Source organism: Echinops telfairi, unplaced genomic scaffold (assembly GCF_000313985.2).
Source record: "Echinops telfairi isolate 266 unplaced genomic scaffold, ASM31398v2 ScPeMD7_9;HRSCAF=40, whole genome shotgun sequence".
Classification (NCBI taxonomy): Eukaryota; Metazoa; Chordata; class Mammalia; order Afrosoricida; family Tenrecidae; genus Echinops; species Echinops telfairi.
The window spans coordinates 34,543,184-34,565,012 of NW_022103906.1; the positions used below are offsets into that span (position 1 = coordinate 34,543,184).

General features: G+C 38.7%; 1 protein-coding gene and 1 pseudogene across 4 annotated transcripts in view; one reads left to right on the forward strand and one right to left on the reverse strand.

Annotated features, from left to right (window-relative positions):
• NSD3 (nuclear receptor binding SET domain protein 3) overlaps positions 1–21,829 on the forward strand; it is a 133,283-nt gene that overhangs the window by 36,683 nt on the left and 74,771 nt on the right. For all 4 annotated transcript variants that reach the window (XM_045286900.1, XM_045286899.1, XM_045286901.1 and 1 more), the window contains exon 2: positions 15,320–16,038. In XM_045286900.1, the coding sequence (XP_045142835.1) occupies positions 15,364–16,038 (675 nt within the window). In that variant the 5' untranslated portion in view covers positions 15,320–15,363. The remainder of the gene's footprint in view (positions 1–15,319; positions 16,039–21,829) is intronic.
• LOC101649862 lies at positions 9,519–9,904 on the reverse strand (annotated as a pseudogene).

Below are 21,829 nucleotides of genomic sequence, written 5' to 3' on the forward strand. Positions count from 1 at the left end.
GAGGGAGGATGGGGTAGAAAGGGGGAACCACTTACAAGGATCTATATATAACCTCCTCCCTGTAAGATAAACCACAGAAAAGTGGGTGAAGGGAGACGTCGGACAGTGTAATATATGACAAAATAATAATTTATAAATTGTCAGGGGTTCATGAGGGAGAGGGGATCAGGCAGGGAGGGGGTAAAAATGAGGAGTTGATACCAGGGGCTTGAGTAGAAGGCAAATGTTTTGAGAATGATGATGGCAACAAATCTACAAATGTGCTTTACACAGTTGATGTATATATGGATTGTGATAAGAGTTGTACGAGTCCCCAATAAAATGATTTTTAAAAATTAAAATTACTTCCTACTTTTAAGAACAGGCACAATAAAATACTATTTTATGATTAATTCCAAGATAGAGGCATGTGTAGGGTATCTTAAGAACACTGGGAAGTTATTCAGATGAGCTAGAGCCTCAAGCAACAATTTCTTGGAAGCAGCTTTCTTAGCCAAAACATGGATAAGAGTCAAGGGGAAAATACCCCAGAAGAGTAGAAAAGGGCATCTTTGGCATGTTGTCGTTAGGTGCTGCCCAGCTGATTCCTAAGCCTAGTTAACCCCACACGACAGAGTTGAACTGCCCCACAGAGTTTTCTAGGCTGTAGTCTATGGGAAGGTGCTCTGGTGATGCTGTGGGTTACGTGTTAGGCTGATAACTATAAGGTCAGTGGTTCAAGCTCACGAGCCAGTTTGAGAGAAAGATGACTATCAATCACTCCCATGAAGATTAACAGCCTCAGAAAAATCCTATAACCTAACCAACCAATGATGACTGTTGATTTGCTTTGGGTTCTTGTTTTTATAGTAGCAAATCTCTGCATCTTATCTCTGGTGGATGGATAGAGTAGAGTCATCCTTTCAGTTAACAGCTGAGTTCTTAACTATTGCACTTCCAGGGCACCTTTTGCATAGGGGATAACAGAAAAAGGTGCAGAAGTATGACGTCAGTGTGTCTAGCAGTTCCCAGTAACTTGACATTACTAGGGTCCATAGGGACCTTGTTTGGAGGGCCTCAAAGGTTCTCTGTCTGGCAAAATGCTTGGACTTTTTCTCTGGCTTATTGGGGCTGGTGGCACCATTAAAATATTGTACTCAGGGAAGTCACATGATTCGATTTACAAAATAAGTAAACTAGTATTTAAGGGAAAGTTGAATCTGGACAAAAAATGGATAATTTGTGTGACATCTTAGGACTACTTCCTACCCCTAACGACCTAAATAATTATATCAATATAAACAATGTTGAAATATAATAAAATACAAAATTTTCTCTTTGTTATTGAGAGGCTAATTATATATATAGAAAAATTAGCATATAATTTTACAAAGTAGAATCCAGCAATATGTTGGCTCTACCAAAAATAATTGTTCATCTTATGAATTTGTTACAGTAAATGATTCAAACTAAATATTTAATCTCATGAATGCTTACTTGATATTTATAGCCTCAAGCTGTTAATCTAAAGCACATTACTTTTTTGGTTTTACTTTCTAAGATTTAGCTTAGGGGTGGCCCAGTGTTTGGCTATTAACCCCCTTAAAGATTTTAAAGATGGACAGTTTCAACCTACCAGCTGCTTCATGGAAGAGAGATGTAGCTATCTGCTTAGTCAAATATGCACTACTTTGGAAACCTTATAAAACAGTTCTTAGCTGTCCCATAGGGCTGTGCTAAGTCAGATCTGATTCAATAGCTGTAGGTTTGACCTTATAATATCCCTCCCCCTCGGTAAATAAATAATAGTCCTAAAGTTTATATAATGTTCACCTTTTTTGCTTTTAAAGTTGCCAACGGACAACTTCAGTGAAATTATGAAAAAAGTGTCATTTATTGATGTAGTTTATCTTTTTTTTTTAACCTAGAAGAAAAATAAGGCAAAATTTGTTTTCTTGTAGTGATTTAATTTTCTTGGAATTAAAGAATAGAAGGAATTTAAAACTGGTAGACTCTCGCCAATTGTTAACTGGGCAGTGGGAGTAGGGAGGCATGAAGTAAGAGTTTTGGGTTTTGTTTGGCGGATATTAAATATGTTTAAGGACTGTGGGAAGTGAGCTTATGCATTAAGATCCAATGCTGTGGAGCAAAATGCCTGTGTTTGAACCCTCTGTTTACTACTTGTGACAGTGCAGTGGATACGTGCTTGGCTAAGTCAGCAGTTCGAACCCACTAACTGCTCAATGGGAGAAGGATGTGGCAGTATGTTTCCATAAAGATTACAGCCTTGGAAAACGTGAGCTGCACGCAACTTACTGGTAATGAGCTTTTGGGGATGTTGATGTACAGTTAGCTCTCAACCATTAGCATCATTTTTATTATCTGAGCAATAAATGAATTAAAAACATACCATCTTTATCAGGGATCTATTAAGGATAAGGATATGTAATTTTTTGGTGGCTTGTTCTATATAATTTTAAAAGCGATGGGTGAAAAAACACCTAACTTCCACATCTTTCCGGTCTTTTGTGGCCGAGGAGACTTTCATAATATTCTTCTTTCTCTTCCAGTGGCTGCTAGAATCATAGGGGTAGCACAATATAATTCTTAGCTACCTTCCATTTCACATAGTTTACTATTATTTTCTAAGTGTTCATCTTGTTTTAATTAAATAGATTCTAAGGATCTTGGGTCTTTATGTTTTCCCCAAGTTTTGTGTGTCCAACATTGCACTGAATGATATATAAGAACCAACAGTTAATGAACTCTAACCAAGCACTTCCTAAGTTTGTTTATGGATTAACTCTTAACTCTTACTGCACCGCTATGTAAGATAGAAAATTTTAAGTGTTTACAGTTTTGGATAAGTAACCAAAGGTTTAAAGAGATTGAATAAATTGCCTAACACAGCAAAGAAGTCTTACAAGAGTTTGAACCTAGAAATTCAGCTCTGCACTTGTACTCTCCACTGCAGTGCTCCCTAAACAAGACAACCTCCTAAGGTTTTAACCACTTTATCTTTTTTTAAAGTTTCTTTTTAATTATCAAAAGGGCTTTCTTGATTACATTGATAAATTGTTTGAGGCAAAATGGAGCTGTGGGGGTAGGGGTGGGAGTGGAAAACTTGGCCCTGTTTATTCTTGGGCTTTCTAGAAAATATAATAATGTGGAACATTTGGCTTAGTTGGTCAGAACATGTTGCCAAGATTTATTGCAGACTCTGACTGCCTTAGGAAAGGGTAGCTTTTTTATTTTATCAGTGCTTTTCCTATAACCAAGTCAAGTTGTTTGTTTTTATTTCTCCCTAAATTTTTATTTTAATAATTTAGACATTTCTGAAAAGTTGCAAGATTATTATAGACATTATAGTCAACACCCAGATTAACCAGTTGTTAACAGTTTGCTTTGTTTGCCTTTCTCTAGCTATATGTACTTTCTGTCCCAAACCATTGAAAGTTGTAAGCACAATGACACTTTATTGCTAAAAATTTTAGCATGAATCTCAGAAGAATAAAGATATTTTCTTATATAAATGTAGTTCCATGATCATGCCCTTTAGAATCTTTAACAGCTGTAATGTGTAATAGACAGTCCATATTTAAATGCTTCTAGTGTCCTAAATGTCTGTAAAATTTAATAAATTTTTATTTGTTTCATTGTGGAGAATATATGTGAAGACATAAAAAAAATTATGGTGAAATGAATTAAAAGGTAATGGAGTTTTTGCACAAACAATTTTGAAGCCCTCAAGTACAGAGCAAAAAACTTCAATTCAGGCACCTGTACCATATAGTGATGTTGGTGACATTATTTGAGCTGTCTAACCCTTCTCATCCTTCTTTTCTTGGTTGTTCATCATGTAATAATGTAAATCATCTGCTTTCTAAGATTCCTATCTACTCTTTTGAGTTGATAATGTCACTTTGATCCTGTATAGTTTAAAAAATAGCATAACGATACTAAATTTTTTCAAAGGTATATACAAATATCCTCTCTAATTTTTATATATATTTGTGGGTATACTCCCATTCTCACGCTCACACTTGTAAAGCTTGTGTGTCTAACCATACATCTACTCAGAGATTGTGTATACAACAGGGTTGACCTCTGTAGAGTTTTATTTTCTTCTATGTCTTCTGTCACCTTCCTCATTTTCGCTGACCTCTTTTCAGTGTCTATTGCATTCCCCTGCAGCCATGTTAACATATGTCTACCTTCAAGCCAATAATTTACTCTCCTGTCCCCTCCTATTTCTGGTAGGTGGGTGGTGCTAGGTCAATGGTTCAAACTCCCTGGCTGTTCCATGGGGGTATGGTGAGGCAGTCTGCCCCCTACATATTTAGTCTTGGAAGCCCTTTATAGGTGGCTATGAGTTGGAACCAACTTTGGCAGTAAGTTTGGTTTGGTTCAGTTCCCTTGCCACCCCTTGTAACCATCAAAGATTGCTTCTTTTAGTGTGAAACCCTTTTCTTGATGTCTTACATTTTACAATATTGGTCCATGCAATATTTGCTCTTTTGCAATTGACTTATTTCACCAGAGTAAATGTCCTTTAGGTTCATGCATGTTATGAAGTGTTTCCAGAGTCATCGTTACTCTTCAACATTTTGTACTGTTCCATTGTGTGTATGTACCACAGTTTGTTTATTCATTCTTACATTGGGCATTTCAGTTATTTCCATCATTTTGCTCTTGTGAATAGTGCTGGGATGAACATGGGTGTGAATATATTTATTCATGCTGTGACTCTTACTCCTCAGGAGATATACCAAGTAGAGGACTTGCTGGATCATATGATATTTCTTTGTCTGGCTTTTAGAAGAACCCTTTCCTCATTGGATGTACCACTTTACAGTCTCACCAGCTGATGGAAGAGGGCTCCAGTCTCCACACTCCTGTCAGCATTTGTTGTTTTCTACTGCCCTGAACTTGTTTTTCTTTCCATTTTTAATTGTCAACTAGGTGGGGGTTTACATTTCAGATCACCAACTCTGTACCAGCATTTGTTGTTTTTTATTTCATTGAACTTTTTTCTTTGAATTTTTTATTGTAAATTAGGTAGGGATTTACATTTCAGATTACCAGCTTTGTATTCAGTAGTTTAAACTTCTAATTACACCTCCAAATAGTTTGCCCTTCACCTGCTCCTTGATTTCTCTTCACCCTCTTGTGGACTACTAACTTCCATTTCACCCGAGTTTAACCCCCATCACCAGTCTAATCTGATGCTTTATCTTCCCTTCAATGCTCCTTCCCTGCTTTATTGAACTTTGCTATTAATTCTGGGGAGAAATGATATCTTATTGTTGTTTTGATTTGCATCCCTCTAATACATGGTGCTCAACCTTCCTAATGCCGTGACCCTTTAATACAGTTCCTCATGTTGTGGTGACCTCCCAACCATAAAATTGTTTTTGTTGCTACTTCATAACTGTAATTTTGCTAGTGTTATGAATTGGGAGACCCCTGTGAACGGGTTGTTTGACCCCCAAAGGGGTCACAACCCCAGGTTGAGAACCGCTGCTCTAATGACTAATAGTAAAAGGAGCCCTGGTGGCATAGTGGTTACACGTTTGACTGCTAACCCCAGGTCAACAGTTTGAACCCACCAACCACTCTGTAAGAGAAAGATGAGGCTTTCTACTTTCCTAAAGATCTAGTCTCAGAAACCCACAGGTGCAGTTTCACCTTATCCTATAGGGTCACTGTGAGTCAGAGTGAATGGCTAATGGTTGAGAGATTTCCTCATCTGTTTGTTGATCACCTGAATATTTTCTTTGATAAAGTGCCTATTCCGGTCCTCTGCCCATCTATAATTGTATTTTTTGTGTTTGTGTTTAGGCATGCAATACCATGTTGGACCACCATTGGCAATGCCACATTTAAACTTGAGTGCTATAACTTTCTATTGTACATATTTATGTTTATAATTAGAATGTAATGTGTAAGGTAGTAGTACAGATAGTTACACTTTGAATTATTTTCTCTCTCCCTCTCATTATTGCTTAAAAACCTTACAAAGGGCCCATTTTCTAGAAATGAATCGTTGCCTCATCCACTGTTGTAAAGATTTTTTGTGTTTTCTTCTAAGAACTTCATAGTTTTGGATTTTACATGTGAGCATCAGAAGTGTGTGTGTGTGTGTGTGTGTGTGTGTGTGTATGTAATGTAAAAAGTTAAAAGTTCACTTCTTTCTATTCTGACAACCAGCTGCTCTAGCCTCATTTGTTGAAAATACTATTTCTCATGGACTTAGCGTGGCACCTTTGTAGAAGACCAGTTAACCATGTAACTATGGGTGTTCATGTTCTATTTATTTTTGTCTGTATTTAATGGGTGAGTAGAAGTATACTAGTTATGAGCTCTTTGAGACAGGGATTCTTTTATTAATTTATTGGCTGAACAATGCTCAGTGTCTGGCATTGAATAAGACACTTGGTTCCTGTCTTTCTAGAGCATGCAGTTGAGTAAGAGAAGCACACTAAGAAGGCAAACACATATTTGTATAATTACAAATGTTGTAAATACTTAAGTAAATATTCATTTACTGTACTTTACTGATTTAAAGTACTGTAAATGGGAAAAAAATTGAGCCCAGGACTTGGGACAGTCTCACTAAGGGATTCTAGGTTACCCAGATAGTGGCCAACACATTAGAAAATGCTTATTACAAGAAGGAAGTTGGCGCATTTGAGGAACTGAAACGAAGCCAATGTGGTTAGAGAGCAATGAGACTATCAGAATGTATTGTTAGATGATCTTAGAAATATAAGTGGAGACCTGACCTTGTAAAAGGGCTTGCTGGGCGTGATATTTGGGTTTATTTGAGTGCAGTAGGAAGGTAAAGATTTTTTCTTTTCTTTTTGCTCATTTTAGTAACTACCATTCAAATCAATAAATTGAATATAACTAGCATCCTCTAAATTTCCTTTATGCTCCCTAATCAGTATTTACATCTCCGCTTTGTAAGAAACTGCTATGGACTGCTGTCACCCTAGATTCTTTTAACTTTGGCATATACTTATGTGAGTGACCTTCTAAAAATTCATGGAAAGAGAGAATTAAAGATAATGGAGTCCCTTCATATAAAGATAATGGAGTCTTTTCAATGGTTTTTATCCTTATATACCATATATACTGTGTATAAACCGAATTTTTCAGCACATTTTTAATGCAGTTTTTGTGGTAAAATTGGGTGCCTTGGCTGATATTCGGGTTGGCTTATACTCGAGTATATACGGTCATTAAAATTGAATTTACACTCCGTACTTTATCAGTGGAATCATTGTATCTGACTTCTTTTACTTAACATTTACAAGAATTGTCTATGTTGCTAAATGTAGCAATGTAGCAATGATTTATGGTAGTTTCTTTATGTTTCTTGCTGTGGATTGTTGATAGTCACTGATTGCATTTGTGTTAAGCTGCTGTATTTGGGACACGCTTATAGGAGACAGAAGAAGACACATGGCAGCTGGAAAGAGAACTGTGAAATAGACTGGGTAAAGTTTTGTTAGGGCTAGACTAATGAGAGGCACAGAAGAGATGAAATGTAATAAACGTTCAAGTTCTATGCTTGAGTAGAGTTGAGGCAATTTATTGATGGTTTGGATAGCAGGGGAGCTGAGAGAAAGGAATGTATCAGATGATTTCTAGATTTTTGGCTTGGGCAACTGGATACAATTGGAAGTTCCACTCGTTTAGTTGGGAAGACTGGAAGAAGGGCACATTTAAGTGGAAAATAAAATTTAGGAGTTCATTAATAGATTTTTTAAGATGCTTGTAAGATATGAGGAGAATTGCCAAATAAGATTTTTTTAAATCATTTTATTGGGGCTCATACAACTCTTATCACAATCTATACATACATCAATTGTGTAAAGCACACTTGTACATTTGTTGCCCTCATCATTCTCAAAATTCGCTTTCCACTTGGGTTCCTGGAATTAGCTCCTCATTTTCCTCTGCCAAATAAGATTTTAGATTATTAAGTATGAAGCCTATTCTAAAAGAAGTGTGAAGTTTGGATGATTTGAAAGTTATAAAGAAGTTGCCATATGAAGAACGTTATATTGGAGGTAGAAGAGCTGAATTGTACTCAGTTTTTATTTGCTAAACCCAGCGCCATTGACTTGATCCCAACTCAGAACAACCCTCTGTAGGGTGGTGTTTTTGAATGACTAACTTTGATGCTAGCAGTCCAATGCTTACCCAACAGTCCCGCCAGGACCTCTTTTCACTAGTTCAAGGATAAAGAAGGTGGCTAAAAGCTAATTATTTGGTCTTTTTGAACTCCAGTCTTTCTCATCTTCTTAAGATTAAAATCTAATACAATGATAGATTTTAAAATGTTGCTACAGAATCTTAGACAATTTCTTTAACGAAAATACCTAAAGATGAAGCTATTGTTTCTCAACATAGCCTCCACCTAGACCTGTATACTTCTGAAGGTGATGTTTTCATCTCCCAGAAGTATTCTGCCGTCTCTGATTTTTCACCACATCAAAACAGCTGTTTTGGTATCTTCAAGAGATTTAAATCATATTCCTTTTCAGTGTTCTTTGAGTTGGGGGTGGGGAGAGAAGTTTGGAGGAGCAAGATCAGGGCTGTAGGGTGGACAGGGTAATGTTTCCCAAGAAAATTTTTATACCCTCAAAGAATGAACAATTGCATTGTCAAGAACAGTGGTCCTCAAACTTTTTAAACAGGGGGCCTGTTCACTGTCCCTCAGACTGTTGGAGGGCCGGAGTATAGTTAAAAAAAAACCAACTATGAACAAATTCCTATGCACACTGCACTTTTTTTTTTTTTTAAGGGTGGAGACAGACCCAGTCATGGACACAGCGGCCTGCTGGGTCTCCTTGCTTTATTAGTTTCCAGCCCATCAGTTCAGAAAGTTGGAGAGGGTGAGGCGGGAGAGGGTGAGGCCGCCACCAGGAGCTCTGTACGTACTCTCTTGGGGCAGGCTTGGCAGGTACAGACTGTGGGACAAGACTTCCCAGGCCCCACCGGGGACTGGTAGGAAGACCATGGATCAGTGGCTGCTCTCCCACACAGATGGAGACCTGGGACTCAGGGGTTGTGCCAGGGGCCTGCATGCCCCAGCAGGTCACAGACCATCAGTGCCCTGGTGATCCTGGAAGGATTTGACCAGAGCAATTCATGCAGTGACCGGACTGGAGCTGCCGACTGGGACATGGCCTTGTAGTGGTTGCATCTGCTCACACAATTTAGGGGTCAGCATGGGCCCTGGTGAGGGCTGGAGCCCCTTTGGGGATTGGGGCTCATAGAGGTGAGACCAGATAGGTAGGGAGGGGCTGCCACGCTGAGGAGAGAAGCCAAGGGTGTTATGTCTTTCAAGACACAGACACCCTAAGACCAGAGTCCCAGCCTCGAGCCTTGGAGGCCAAGATGAACCAGCCCTCCACCCTGTCCTGGCACAGGAAACACTGCCCCCCTTCCCCCCCTATCAAGCCCTCCCTGCCTGAAGGTCAGTAGGCTGTAGTTCTAAAGGGGGTGACCAATATCTGTGGCTACTTGGGGTTGGGCTGCCTGCTTACTTCCCCTGGGAGGCAGATTTGTTGCCTTTAGGGGTGAACTTCAGGGAGCTGCTGAATATTCAGAAGTGAGACTGCCCCCACTTGGGACCATCATTGAGGAACTCGTGGCCAAGCCTGTGGCCGCATTTACCACAGGACACCTTAAAGGCATCAGGCTGATTGCTCTAGGGCCGCTTAGCCACGCTATCACGTGGATGTACTCTGAAGACTGGCCACGGCGATGAGTGCTCGTATGTGGAGCTACTGGAGAACAACTCGTAGCCGCACTTGGCACACACGTAGCCAGTGGGTTCAAAGTGATTCTGGAAAACCTCGCCCCCGGAGAAGCTGCAGAAAGACATAGTGCCACCAGGTTCCCGTCCCACTCTCACACTCCGACAGCTCCGAGTGCACCGACCCCACCGCACATAGCTTATTTTGAAGTAAGAAAACAAAACGGGCAAAAACACCCGGCACGCCGGATAAATGTCCTCGGCGGGCCGCAGTTTGAGGACCCCTGGTCAAGAGGATAAACAGTAAGCGCAACTTTTCTGGCCCTTTTCTCACCAATGTAGTGTTCAAGTTTCTTAAAAGTTTTTCCATAACAAATCCTTGTGTTCATCTTGTGTCCATTAAAAGACTCTATGAAGACTATCCCTTTGGAGTCCCACAAAACAGTCACCATAACCTTTTGGATCTGACCTCTTTGCCTTGAACCTGACCCCGCTCATCCCCTCAAAAGTCACTGGTTTGTTTGGACTTTTTTTTTTCTTTTAAGACACCTTAGTGAGACTAAGAAGACACATAACTACGAGAACTTGTCTGCAGCCACCCACTAATCACTGAGGCATGTTTAAACATGTTTTGTTTGAAATAGCCTTTGCATGTAACGATACTTTTTGGACTTAACTTCATATATGAATGTGGTGACACTCGGAAAAGTGAGTACTCGGAAAAATTCTAATTATGCTCATGTAGTTTCAGTGATAGGTAAGGGTCAGATTATGGACAACCTTGAATGGTGTGGAGGGGATTTGGCATAATAGGGAGCATTCAAGTTTCTTAAGGGGATACATTTATGAAATTTATTGAAATTTGATTTTAGGAAGCATCATCTAATGCTGTGCAGGAAGACAGTAAAGACAAGAAATGGCTGGGCAAGCAGTTGTCATAGGTCAGGGTAAGGTGCCAAGAGCCCGGCCTGGGTCTTAAACATGAGAGTAGAGATGAAAGAATAAATCACAGCAACTTAGTTTTATGGCTTGATGGGGTTTCTATCCTGGGGAGTTAGAAAAATGGGAGAAACGTCAAATTGGGGAGAGTTTGAAAAGGAAGCTGAGCTAGGGAAGAGATGGTATGTTTCATTTTGACCATATGACTTTAAGTTATAGTAAAATTGCAGTGCATTTAAATTTGTTTTATGGGAAAATCAACATCTAAGTGGTGCATTGTACTTAAAAACAGTTTTTTTTTTAAAAATGGAGCCAACCTCCTCTCTGTCAGCCTGGCAGGATTGTTTTGAGGATCAAATAAATATATACATGAAAATACTTGGTGGTTGAGAACTCTCTTATAATTGTAAAAATTATGATACTATTTCCTTATTCAACATCAAATGTAATGTTTGGTTCTGGGCCTGGGGAAGAGAGGCAAGGAGAGAAAATATCAAACTTCTTAAAGGTTTGTGTTTGGAAATAAATCAAAAGCTTTAGAAACCTCAGTCTGACTCAGATATGCCTGAAAATCCCTGTAGACTATAATTTGGGGAACTAATCTAGAAGCTGATCTTGTGTATGACAGTTATGTGAACCAAAACCAACAGGTTGCATCTTGTTAGGTGTCAGTACTTAACTTGCTTTCAAGTTGGAAATATGATGAAAGCATTTGAATTCCACCTTCATAGTTAGTCTATGTGTGTTACAGAATTTTGAAACATTCCCATCTTATGTCTGATTCTGTGAACTATGCATTTTTGCTGAGGGACAATTTAGAGCAATCTTTCCATTCTTAACCAATATGGAGATATGATCCCTGTAACAGCATTAGCAATGTTGTGCCTTTGTTCATAGCACAGACTCTGGAACCAGTATGGATTGAATCCAGTTCTCTCAGTTGATTACTAGCCATGTAAACTTAGGCAAATCATTTAACCTCTCTGTGCCCTTTTTCCCTTCTGTAAACAGAAAATAATATTAATATCTACATGATGATTGTTGGGAAGGTCAAACATGGTGTTATATGTAAAGCAGTGTCCCTGTGTGGTGCCAGCAGTTAACTTGCTCATCCAGTAACATTAAAGGTTTGAGTCCACTTGGAAGAAAGACCTAGTGATCTACTTCTAAAAAACCAATCACTGAAAACCTTATGGAACACAGTTCTACTCTGATATGGATAGGGTTACCAAGAATCAAAATTGACTTGACAGCAACTGGTCTAACCAGTATGTGTAATGCACTAACATGGTACCTGGCACATACTAAGCATGATTTTAAAGTGTTAGTGGTGGCTAGTAGGTTGTTTTTGTGGTAGCTAAGGAATAAAATAGATGACAAGAGAAACAAACCCCTCTCTTGGAACTGAGGAAAACAGAAGTGGTATAGTGGTGAAAATTCAGGGGCTTTAGAGTCAAGTATGTGTGGATTCTTACCTTGTCATGCCGCTTCCTTCCTGCTTTGTTTATGCAAGCCATTTAACCCATCTAAAACTATTGGGCTGGGTTATACCTTCAGAATCCTCCTTCACAATACAGTACTCTAGGCAGCTGTTGATACAAAAGTGGAATTTTCTGATGTAGAGCTTCCTAGTAGAATGAAATTATCAAACTACTTGGACTATTCACAAATCCTCTGTCATGGAGATGTACACTTGCCAAGTCTTGTAGCATTTCTATTTTATAACATTGTTATATAATGTAGACCTTTTCAGGTACCTTTTTGCAAAGGAGCTGTAATTATACAAATATAATGCAATGAGTTCCAGCCAAGAGTGCACATCATAATCACCTGAAATGTGGTTTTAATACTCATGTTTCAGAACTTCTCCCAGACTTTCTAAGTCAGAATCTTTAGGAGATAGGCCCTGACATGTGTGTTTTGTAAAAAGCGCCACGGATGATTCTGCTGTGAGTGGTTTAAAATAACTAGATACTGCAGAGAACCAGGCACCTTTATGTACAATTGGTATGAGTGTAAATTGGTATGGCATAGCCTGTAGAACAGTTTTGCAGTATCTAACAAAATTTCAGATTTGTTTTATGAGATTACATGCATGCACAAGGATATATTTTCAAGAATGTTTCCTTTAGACCTGTTATCACATCAAATAATTGTGATCAGTTGAGGAAAAGGTGTAGAGGGCACTTCCTTTGCCTGCCATAGGGAAGATAATCCCAATGTCTATTTCAACTAGCTAGGGGTCAGGCATGCCTCCACCCTGCATTCTTCTTTCACCCTCATCTGATACCACAGGTTCCTCCCACACCCTTTATTTCTCTGGTCTGCTTCAATAATCCGTTGCAGTGACCACACAGAACTCACAGACAACACTCACAATTATGGGGCTTTATTGGGGAAGTTAGCAGGTAACCACAAGCCAGGATTAGAGAACTTTAAGGATACAGTCTTTGGTCCACAGCAGCTCCTCTTCTCAGCCACGTGGTGCTGTGGCCTCTGGCTCAGTGGACCAGGAAACCTGCCCCCTACTCTCCCTCAGTCTTTTGGTAGCGGTGCTACTCCTTTGCTCTGTCTCATGGTCTCCTTGCCTTGGCCTCTGGTCACTGTGTGGCATGGCCTTCCACTTTATGCAGGGATTTTAAATGTGTTCTATTATTGGCTCTTCTTCCTTAATGGTTCTAGGAATTCTCCCTCTTCCTGCTTCTGAGCTGACTGATAAACTAAGGGGAAAGGTAAAACTGACTAATCCCCAAGTTCGAGTCTACCTCTTTTTTTTTTTTTTTTACTTTATTTCAACTTATTATTATAAAGCATTTTATAGGGGGCTCTTACAGTTCTTATAACAATCCATGCATCAGTTTTATCAAACACATTTGTATATATGTTGCCATCATTATCTTCAAAACACTTTCTTTCTACTTGAGCCCTTGGTTTCAGCTTCTCTTCCCCCAACCCCCCCCCTCACCCATGTGAACCCTCGATAAATTATAAATTATTATTTTTTGCATATCTTACACCATCTGCTGTCTCCCTTTACTCATGTTTCTGTCGTTCATCCCCCTGGTGGTGGCGGTGGGTTATATATCAATCCTTGCCATCAGCCCCCCTCTCTCCCCCCAACTTCCCCCTAGCCTCATACTACTCCCATTACTATTCCTTGGGGATTTATCTGTCCTGGATTCTCTGTGTCGAGAATCTTATCTGTACCAGTGTACAAGCTCTAGTCTAGCTGGGTTTATAAGGAAGAATTGGGGTCATGATAGTGGTGGGGAAGAAGCATTAAAGAACTAGAAGAATGTTGTGAGCTTCGTCGGTGCTATACTGCACTCTGGCTGCCTTGTCCCGTCCTTGTGACCCTTCTGTGAGGGGATGTACAATTGTCTACAGATGGGCCTTGGGTTTCCACTCTCACCCCACTCGTTTGCATCGGTATGATTGTTTTGGGTCTTCTGCTGCCTGATACCTGATCCTGTCGACACCTCTTGATCACACAGGCTGCTGTGCTTCTTCATGTGGGCATTGTTGCTTCCCTGCTTGTTTAACTTCAAGCCGTTAAGACCCCAGACGCTATATCTTGTAATAGTTGGGCATCATCAGCTTTCTTCACCACATTTGCTTATGTACCCATTTTGTCTTCAGCAATTGTGTTGTGTCACAGAATGTCAAGTTCTTAGAACAAAGTGTTCTTGCGTTGAGGGAGTACTTGAGTAGAGGCCCAATGTCCGTCTGCTTCCTTAATGCTTAACATATAAATATATGTACATAGGTCTATATCCCTTATCGTTATATATTAGTATATTTACATATGTACATGCCTATATTTATACCTCTATAAATGTATCTTGCCTCCTAGTTCTTTCCTTTCTCTCCCTCTTCTATGTATAGTCCCACCCAATAATTTGGTGGGAGTTATAGAGAAATAGATAGAAAAGAGCCATAGTTAGAAAATTCACTTTACCACAGCAACTAGGTAATAATCAGTATACAGATAATTGAATGCATTCAGGGAAATAGTCCAGTTTACTGTACAACCATGTAAAGAATGAAGTATATGTGTATATATTGATATAGAATGATACCTAGGATATATTAAGTTAAATAAGCAAATCCTATAATAAACATAGTTTTATATGCAGATATACTTACCAAAGTGTTTACTGTCATTATCTATGGCAAAGAGTGGGAATAAGAATCGACTTATTTCTATATTTAAAAATTGCAATAAGATATTATTATTGTAATTAAAAACAAAATCCACTGGACAAAACATGAATGACTAAAAAGGAGTTTACATGGAACTTAATTCATGTACATCAAGACAACTGCTTATGTTGCAAATACCAGTTTTAGCTTGAGTTATGTAACCTTTAACTTGGGAAACACAAATGTCAAACTATTGCTGGTTTGCAAAGAGAATAAAATGTTGCTAATGTTATTGTGTCAAATACATATGCATTCGAGATGAAAAGTATTTGCCTTCTGTTGGAATGGTATTACTAGTTTTAGAAATATTTAGTGCCTGTGCATATCTGGATATTTAAATTGGGTTCTTAGCATTTTAGTTTAATCTTTTTCAATTGATTAACATCTAGCTTATGAGGCTTTTAATACTTCCTAATCTTTTTTTAGGCCCGATGAGAGAAAGGGAAAATTAAGGATGCTGGAGCAGAACAATGGATTTCTCTTTCTCTTTCATGCAAGGGATCATGGGAAACACAATTCAGCAACCACCTCAACTCATTGACTCCGCTAACATCCGTCAGGAGGATGCCTTTGATAACAACAGTGACATTGTTGAAGATGGTGGCCAGACACCGTATGAAGCTACCCTGCAGCAAGGCTTTCAGTACCCATCTACAACAGAAGATCTTCCGCCACTCACTAATGGCTATCCACCGTCTATTAGCATGTATGAAACTCAAACCAAATACCAATCATATAACCAGTACCCCAATGGGTCAGCCAATGGCTTCGGTGCCGTTAGAAACTTTAGCCCCACTGACTATTACCACACAGAAATTCCAAACACACGACCACATGAGATTCTGGAAAAACCTTCCCCTCCACAGCCACCACCTCCCCCCTTGGTACCACAGACTGTGATTCCAAAGAAGACTGGCTCACCTGAAATTAAACTAAAAATAACCAAAACTATCCAGAATGGCAGGGAATTGTTTGAGTCTTCCCTTTGTGGAGACCTTTTAAATGAAGTACAGGCAAGTGAGCACACAAAGTCAAAACATGAAAGCAGGAAAGAAAAGAGGAAAAAAAGTAACAAGCATGACTCATCTAGATCTGAAGAGCGCAAGTCACACAAAATCCCCAAATTAGAACCAGAGGAACAAAATGTAAGTTGAAAAAAAAATTTTTTTTGAAATTTATTTTAATCTTTCATGCTATTAAAAACCCGAGATCTTTTCACTCTTTCTCTTCACATACATATATTTCTAATAACTGCTTCTAACCCCTAGAAAGCCACTTGGAACAGTATAATGAGTACTGAATAAGTATTTGTTGAATCAATTAGTGGACATCATTTGAGTTAAGAAATACTTTAAAAACATGTCCCACTAAGAATTTTGGTGCATGTTTCTTCTCATAATTTTGCTCCTAATCAATCCCAGGTTTTTAAAGATGAAGATGAAAGACAAAGAGAAGATGGTTACTTAGATTGGATTTTGAAATTATTATTATTGTTTTAGACCAGGTGTTGGCAAACTGTAGCACATGAGCCATATGCAGCTCTTTTGGTACATATATGAAAAATTGAACCATTTTAAGGGACATTTTCCTGATAATGGTGATATCATTTTGTTTGTAAAAAATATGTTTATGGCTCTCGAATAATTTTGAAATTGTTGTGAGGGACACAATTGGCTCATCTATCTCAAAAGTATACCTGACCCCTAATGGTCCAGGTTACTTACTAGTATGGCTTAGATTTGATACTCATTGCTAATATATTCATTATAAAATATACTGAAGTAATTGAGGAAATCTTTTTTATTGATGTTAAATATAGTACATATATTAAAATTTCAGATAGGTTTTTTAATATGTAGGAGTTAAGTTTGATTGCTTAATAATAATACTAATCAAACCAAACCAAATCCCACAAATGACTGCTATTAAGTCACTTCTGACTCACAGTGACCCTACATAGGATTTCTGAGGCTTTGTAAACCTTGACAGGAACAAACAGGCTTATCTTTTCTCCTGTGGAACAGCTAGTGGATTTGAAGCACCAACCTTGGCAGTTAGAAATCCAGTGCTTAACCTGCCTGCATATGTAACACATCAGTTCTAGCTTGAATGAAGAGCTTTTTGTTCGTATCTTCATATATTACAGGAATGTCAGCTGTTTACTAGATAGTGATTTGGGAAGAAATACACACACAGACATGTTTTCCTTAGTTACCTGCTTTTATATGTGGAATGTCTGCATGAGTTAATTTTTTATCATCTGTTAAAAGAAATATTTGTTTCTTATTACACTTTTTTTTGGGGGGGTAATGATTTTTTTACTTCGCCTAACTAAAAGATTATCTTTTTCTAGAATAGAGGTCACAATGGTTCGAGCCTCTCACAAATTCCAATGTGATATTTTAGCATATTTCCTTATTTTTCTATAGTTTCTTTATTATTTGTTTTACATACTGATTGAGTACCTCTGATGTGCCTTGCACTATTCTAAGGATTGAGAGGATAGCAATGAATGAAAAGTAAAAATGCCTGCTCTTAAGCTCTCAAGATCCAAAAAATAAATACATATGCATATATAAGTTCAGCTAGTGGTAAATGCTATGAAGAAAATAAAATGGGGTAATAAGAAAAAGTATAAACCAGGGTATATTAGTCCAGGTAGACTAGAGAAACAAATCTAGGGAGACTCATGTGTATGAGAAAGAGTTTTATATCAAAGATTAATTGTACATTAAGAAACCATCCCAACCTAGTCCAGATCAAGTCTACGTCCATAAGTTCAATATTAGCTCATGTGTCTGATACTAATCTATAAAGTCCTCTTCAGACTCATGAAATACATACAATGACGCCAAATGCAGGAAGATCACAGGCCAGTGAGTGGATAGTCTTGTGGATCCAGGGATGGTGGAAGCATCTTAGTGCTGGCGTGGGTCTCCATGTGGCTCCTCTAGGTTCAGGGCTCTCGTTGCATAGATCCATGTGTCTTGTCAGTAGAGAGTCTCCAAGGGAGTGAGTAGTGAGAGAGGTGTCTCCTGTCTCCAAGGAAGAAATACAGGAGTTCCCAGAATTCTCAGGAGAAGGCCATGCCCACATAGAGGCCTCATTGGCTGTGACCCAATTGGCAGTCTAGACTCTTACTCCTTCACTCTTAATCCTCTCAAGTCCCAAACTGACACCAGATTATGTAACTACCACACAGGGTACTTTAGTTACTGTGATGTAATAGTTCTTTATCTGTAAATGAAGGTTTTAGAATTATACCTACTCCTCACTTAGTGACTATTCTGATATTTTGCATTTATGACAATAATAAAAATCCACTGCCCTACTACTACTTGATGGATGAACAGTGTAAGTCTGTTAGTAACAACCACTGAGGTGTGAAATGTACTAGCTGGGATAGATAAGGTTATGCCTGTCTTCAGCTGGACTATTGATTCTCAGTGGTTGGCAGTTATGTATGATGTAGTCATTCTCCATTTTTTTATCTGATGACACTCTGCTTGTTCACATCATGGCAATTTTCACGTAATGACCTTGTCTCTGGAACCTCGCCATGTTGCTAAGTGATGAGTGAGTATAAATGGCTTCTGAAATGCATTCTCATGTCATTTATTAAACATCCTCCCCCTCTTCCCTTCCCAGATAGGACCTAGCTCATATGAGTATTTTATATTGATTATTTATTGAATAAATGAATCAGTGAAAGGAAAACAATATTTTTTGAACAACAAATATATTCATTGTAACATTTCTTTCTTACACCTGCAGTGGAAATATATAAGATGTTTTTTGCCCATGGGAATCACAAAATACATAAAACTTGAATGTGGTTGTAGCTTAATTTCTGGGCATGGTATGTCTCGCTTTTTGCTCTGGCAAGCAGAATATCCCATTTGACTTTAGGCTAGACTTTTTGTCTTTATATATAAAGTTAGGTAAAAGTATATCTCAAAATAGAAAAAGAGTTGGGAGCAGTTGAGGCAGGATAAAATGTCTATTTTCTTATCATTGCAATATTTCCAGTAGTCACAGTTCAATGATTTGATTTGATTTGATTTTTTTTACATATGCACATCTGTGTTTATTGCTGCACTTTGCAAAATATCAAAAACAAGGAAGCAACCAGAAACACCTATTATAAAGGAATAGATAAACCTTGGTACTTCCATACAATGGAATATTATACATCAAATTTTTAAAAATTACTGTCTTTTTTTTTTTAATGACTGTCTTAAACACCACAAGGCATGGAAAAAACTAGAGAACATTATACTTAGCAAGCTCAATTAATCTTGAAAACATAAATATTAAATAACACTAGCATTATAATGAAAAAGATGAAGAAACTTAGATTATATACTAAAAGGTAAGACTTTGATGACTGTGAGGAGGCAAAGGACAGGGTGGGAACAGGGACAGGTTGTTGAGGAAGATAATCCAATGATTATAAATCCAACCCTACTTGTATTGGTTATCTGCTATGTCTGGCTATTTATATAATTTAATCTTTGTTAGCTGACAGACTCATGGATTCAAATATTTAGATATAATCTTTAAGAATTTTGTTTTTTTGGTGAATCATGCTGGGCACAATTCAATGTTCTTTAGGCTCTTATATCTTAGTATAAAGGAACATCCATTTTGATTAAAGATATATAGAAAGTGGCAATACTTGTGGCATTGATTGCACAGACTAAGACATTGTCTGAAAGTTGAGTTTTAAGGGGAAAACCGAGTGTTTTTTTTTCTTTGTCATGTTTCTCTCCCTTTCCCCCCTTCCACTCTCTCTTTCTCAGTCTCTCTCTCTACTTAGTCTCCACTACCCTTTAAAAAAAAAAGCAAAGAGCTAAGTTCTTGATAGCTGAATTTTGGTTAAGATTGTATCATACATGGGGGCATAATTATCAGCTTAAGAAATGGGTATCAAAAGTGCATTCTGACAAGGGAACTGCAAAATAGCCACCAAGCTCTGGCTGTTTTGGGAGTGTCATCCTGTTGCTAAGCTATACAGATGACTAGCTCTCACACATTTGCCATCAAGGTGATTCCAACCCATAGTGACCCAGGACCAGAGGGTAGAACTGCCCCTGAGGGTTTTCCAGGCTGTACCTCTTTACAGGAGTAGAAAGCCTGTCTTACTCCCAAGGAGTGGCTGGTGCTTTCAAGCTGCTTACCTTGAGGCTAACAGCCCAGCATGTACCTACTACACCCCCAGGGCTCCTACAGATGGTTATATTTTATAGAATCACAAATGATTCTATGTATTGTAGCCATATTTATTTTTAATTGGGGTTTCTTAACTTGAAAAATGTCTATACTGCTCCCTTGAAATCAGTCAGGCTCAGTGTTTTAATTTTTCGTAATTTTGTACCTATTGGTATTCAGTGATGTTTCAGCATTATGGAGGGTTTATAGGTGTGAAAAAGAACCTCAAATAAAAGTGCTAACACCACAGGACAGCCCTCTCCACACATGACTTAGAGAAGCATAATGAAAACAGTGCCTAGGAAAACAGTCTGAGGTGACTTCCCTCTAGTTAAATTTGTTGTTTTTCTTAAAAGTATGCATTTCTCAAAAGTCCACTTATAGGTTCTTTTTTTGAGCCAATAAAATCTTATCTAAAATAATGCACTTTAAGACTTTTAACCTCCCTCCTTTTTTAAACGTGATCTAGAAGTACTTCTTCCCAACTTAGAGCTCCTTAGCCTTCTAGAGAGGGATTGTTACTTGGAACCACCTAAATCTATCTTTTCAACAATGGAAATGTGTCCACATATCTAGGCAGCGGGAGACCTGAGATCACTTTTGAAATTGTATATTTTGTAAAGCTGTTTTAGCTGTTTTCCCTCTCACCAAATTAGAAACATGTGCAAATGTTTCTGCATCTCTTCCTCCTTGCCAGGTGTAATGCCTTAGGCATGTGAGTATAGGCCCCGTTCAAACAGCAGTCTACACTTCAGTGGGTTTAGCTAGCCTCTAGCCCCATTAACTCTTAGTATGCCATTTCCACTTATTACTTTTGGAAATCATTTTATTGAGGGCTCTTGCAGCTTTTATAACATTCCATACATCAGTTGTTTCAAGCATATTTGTACATAATGTTGCCATCATAATTTTCTAAGCATTTGCTTTCTATTTGAGACCTTGGTCTCAGATCCTCTTCCCGCCCCCCACCCTCCACCCCCAACCCTCATGACCCCTTGTTAAATTATACATTATTATTATTTTCATGTCTTAACAGTGACCGCTGTCTCCCTTCACCCACATTTCTGTTGTTCATCTCCCTGGGGGATTATACCTTGATCATTACGATCAGTTCCCCTTCTTCCCCTCCTCCCCCACCTTCTCCCTGCCCTCCTGGTATCACCACTCCCCATTCTGTACCTGAGGGGTTTAACTGACACCTAAATGTGTTGGGAGCTCTTATCTGTACCAGTGTACACGTTCCAGTTTAGCCAGAACTGAAAGGCAGGACTGGGGTCATGATAGTCGGGGGCAAGGAAGCCTTAAAGAACCAGAGGAATATGGTTTGTTTCATTGGTGCTATACTGCACCCTGATTGACTCACCCCTTCCTGTGACCCTTCTGTGAGAGGATGCCCTATTGTCTATGATGGGTTTTGGGTCTCTGCTCTGGCCCCCCTCATTCTCAATAATATGTTTGTTTGTTTTGGGTCTTCTGGTGCCTGTTACCAGATCCTGTCGACACCTCAAATTTCACAGGCTGATGTGCTTCTTCCATGCGGGCTTCTTGTTCTCTGCTAGATGGCTGCTTGTTTAACTTCAAGCCTTTAAGACTTCAGATGCTATATTTGATGGCCTGGCACCATCAGCTTTCTTCACATTTGCTTATGCACCCATTATGTCTTCAGTGATTGTGTTGGGAGGGTGAGCATCACAGAATGCCAGATTGTTTTGGTTTTTTTTTTTT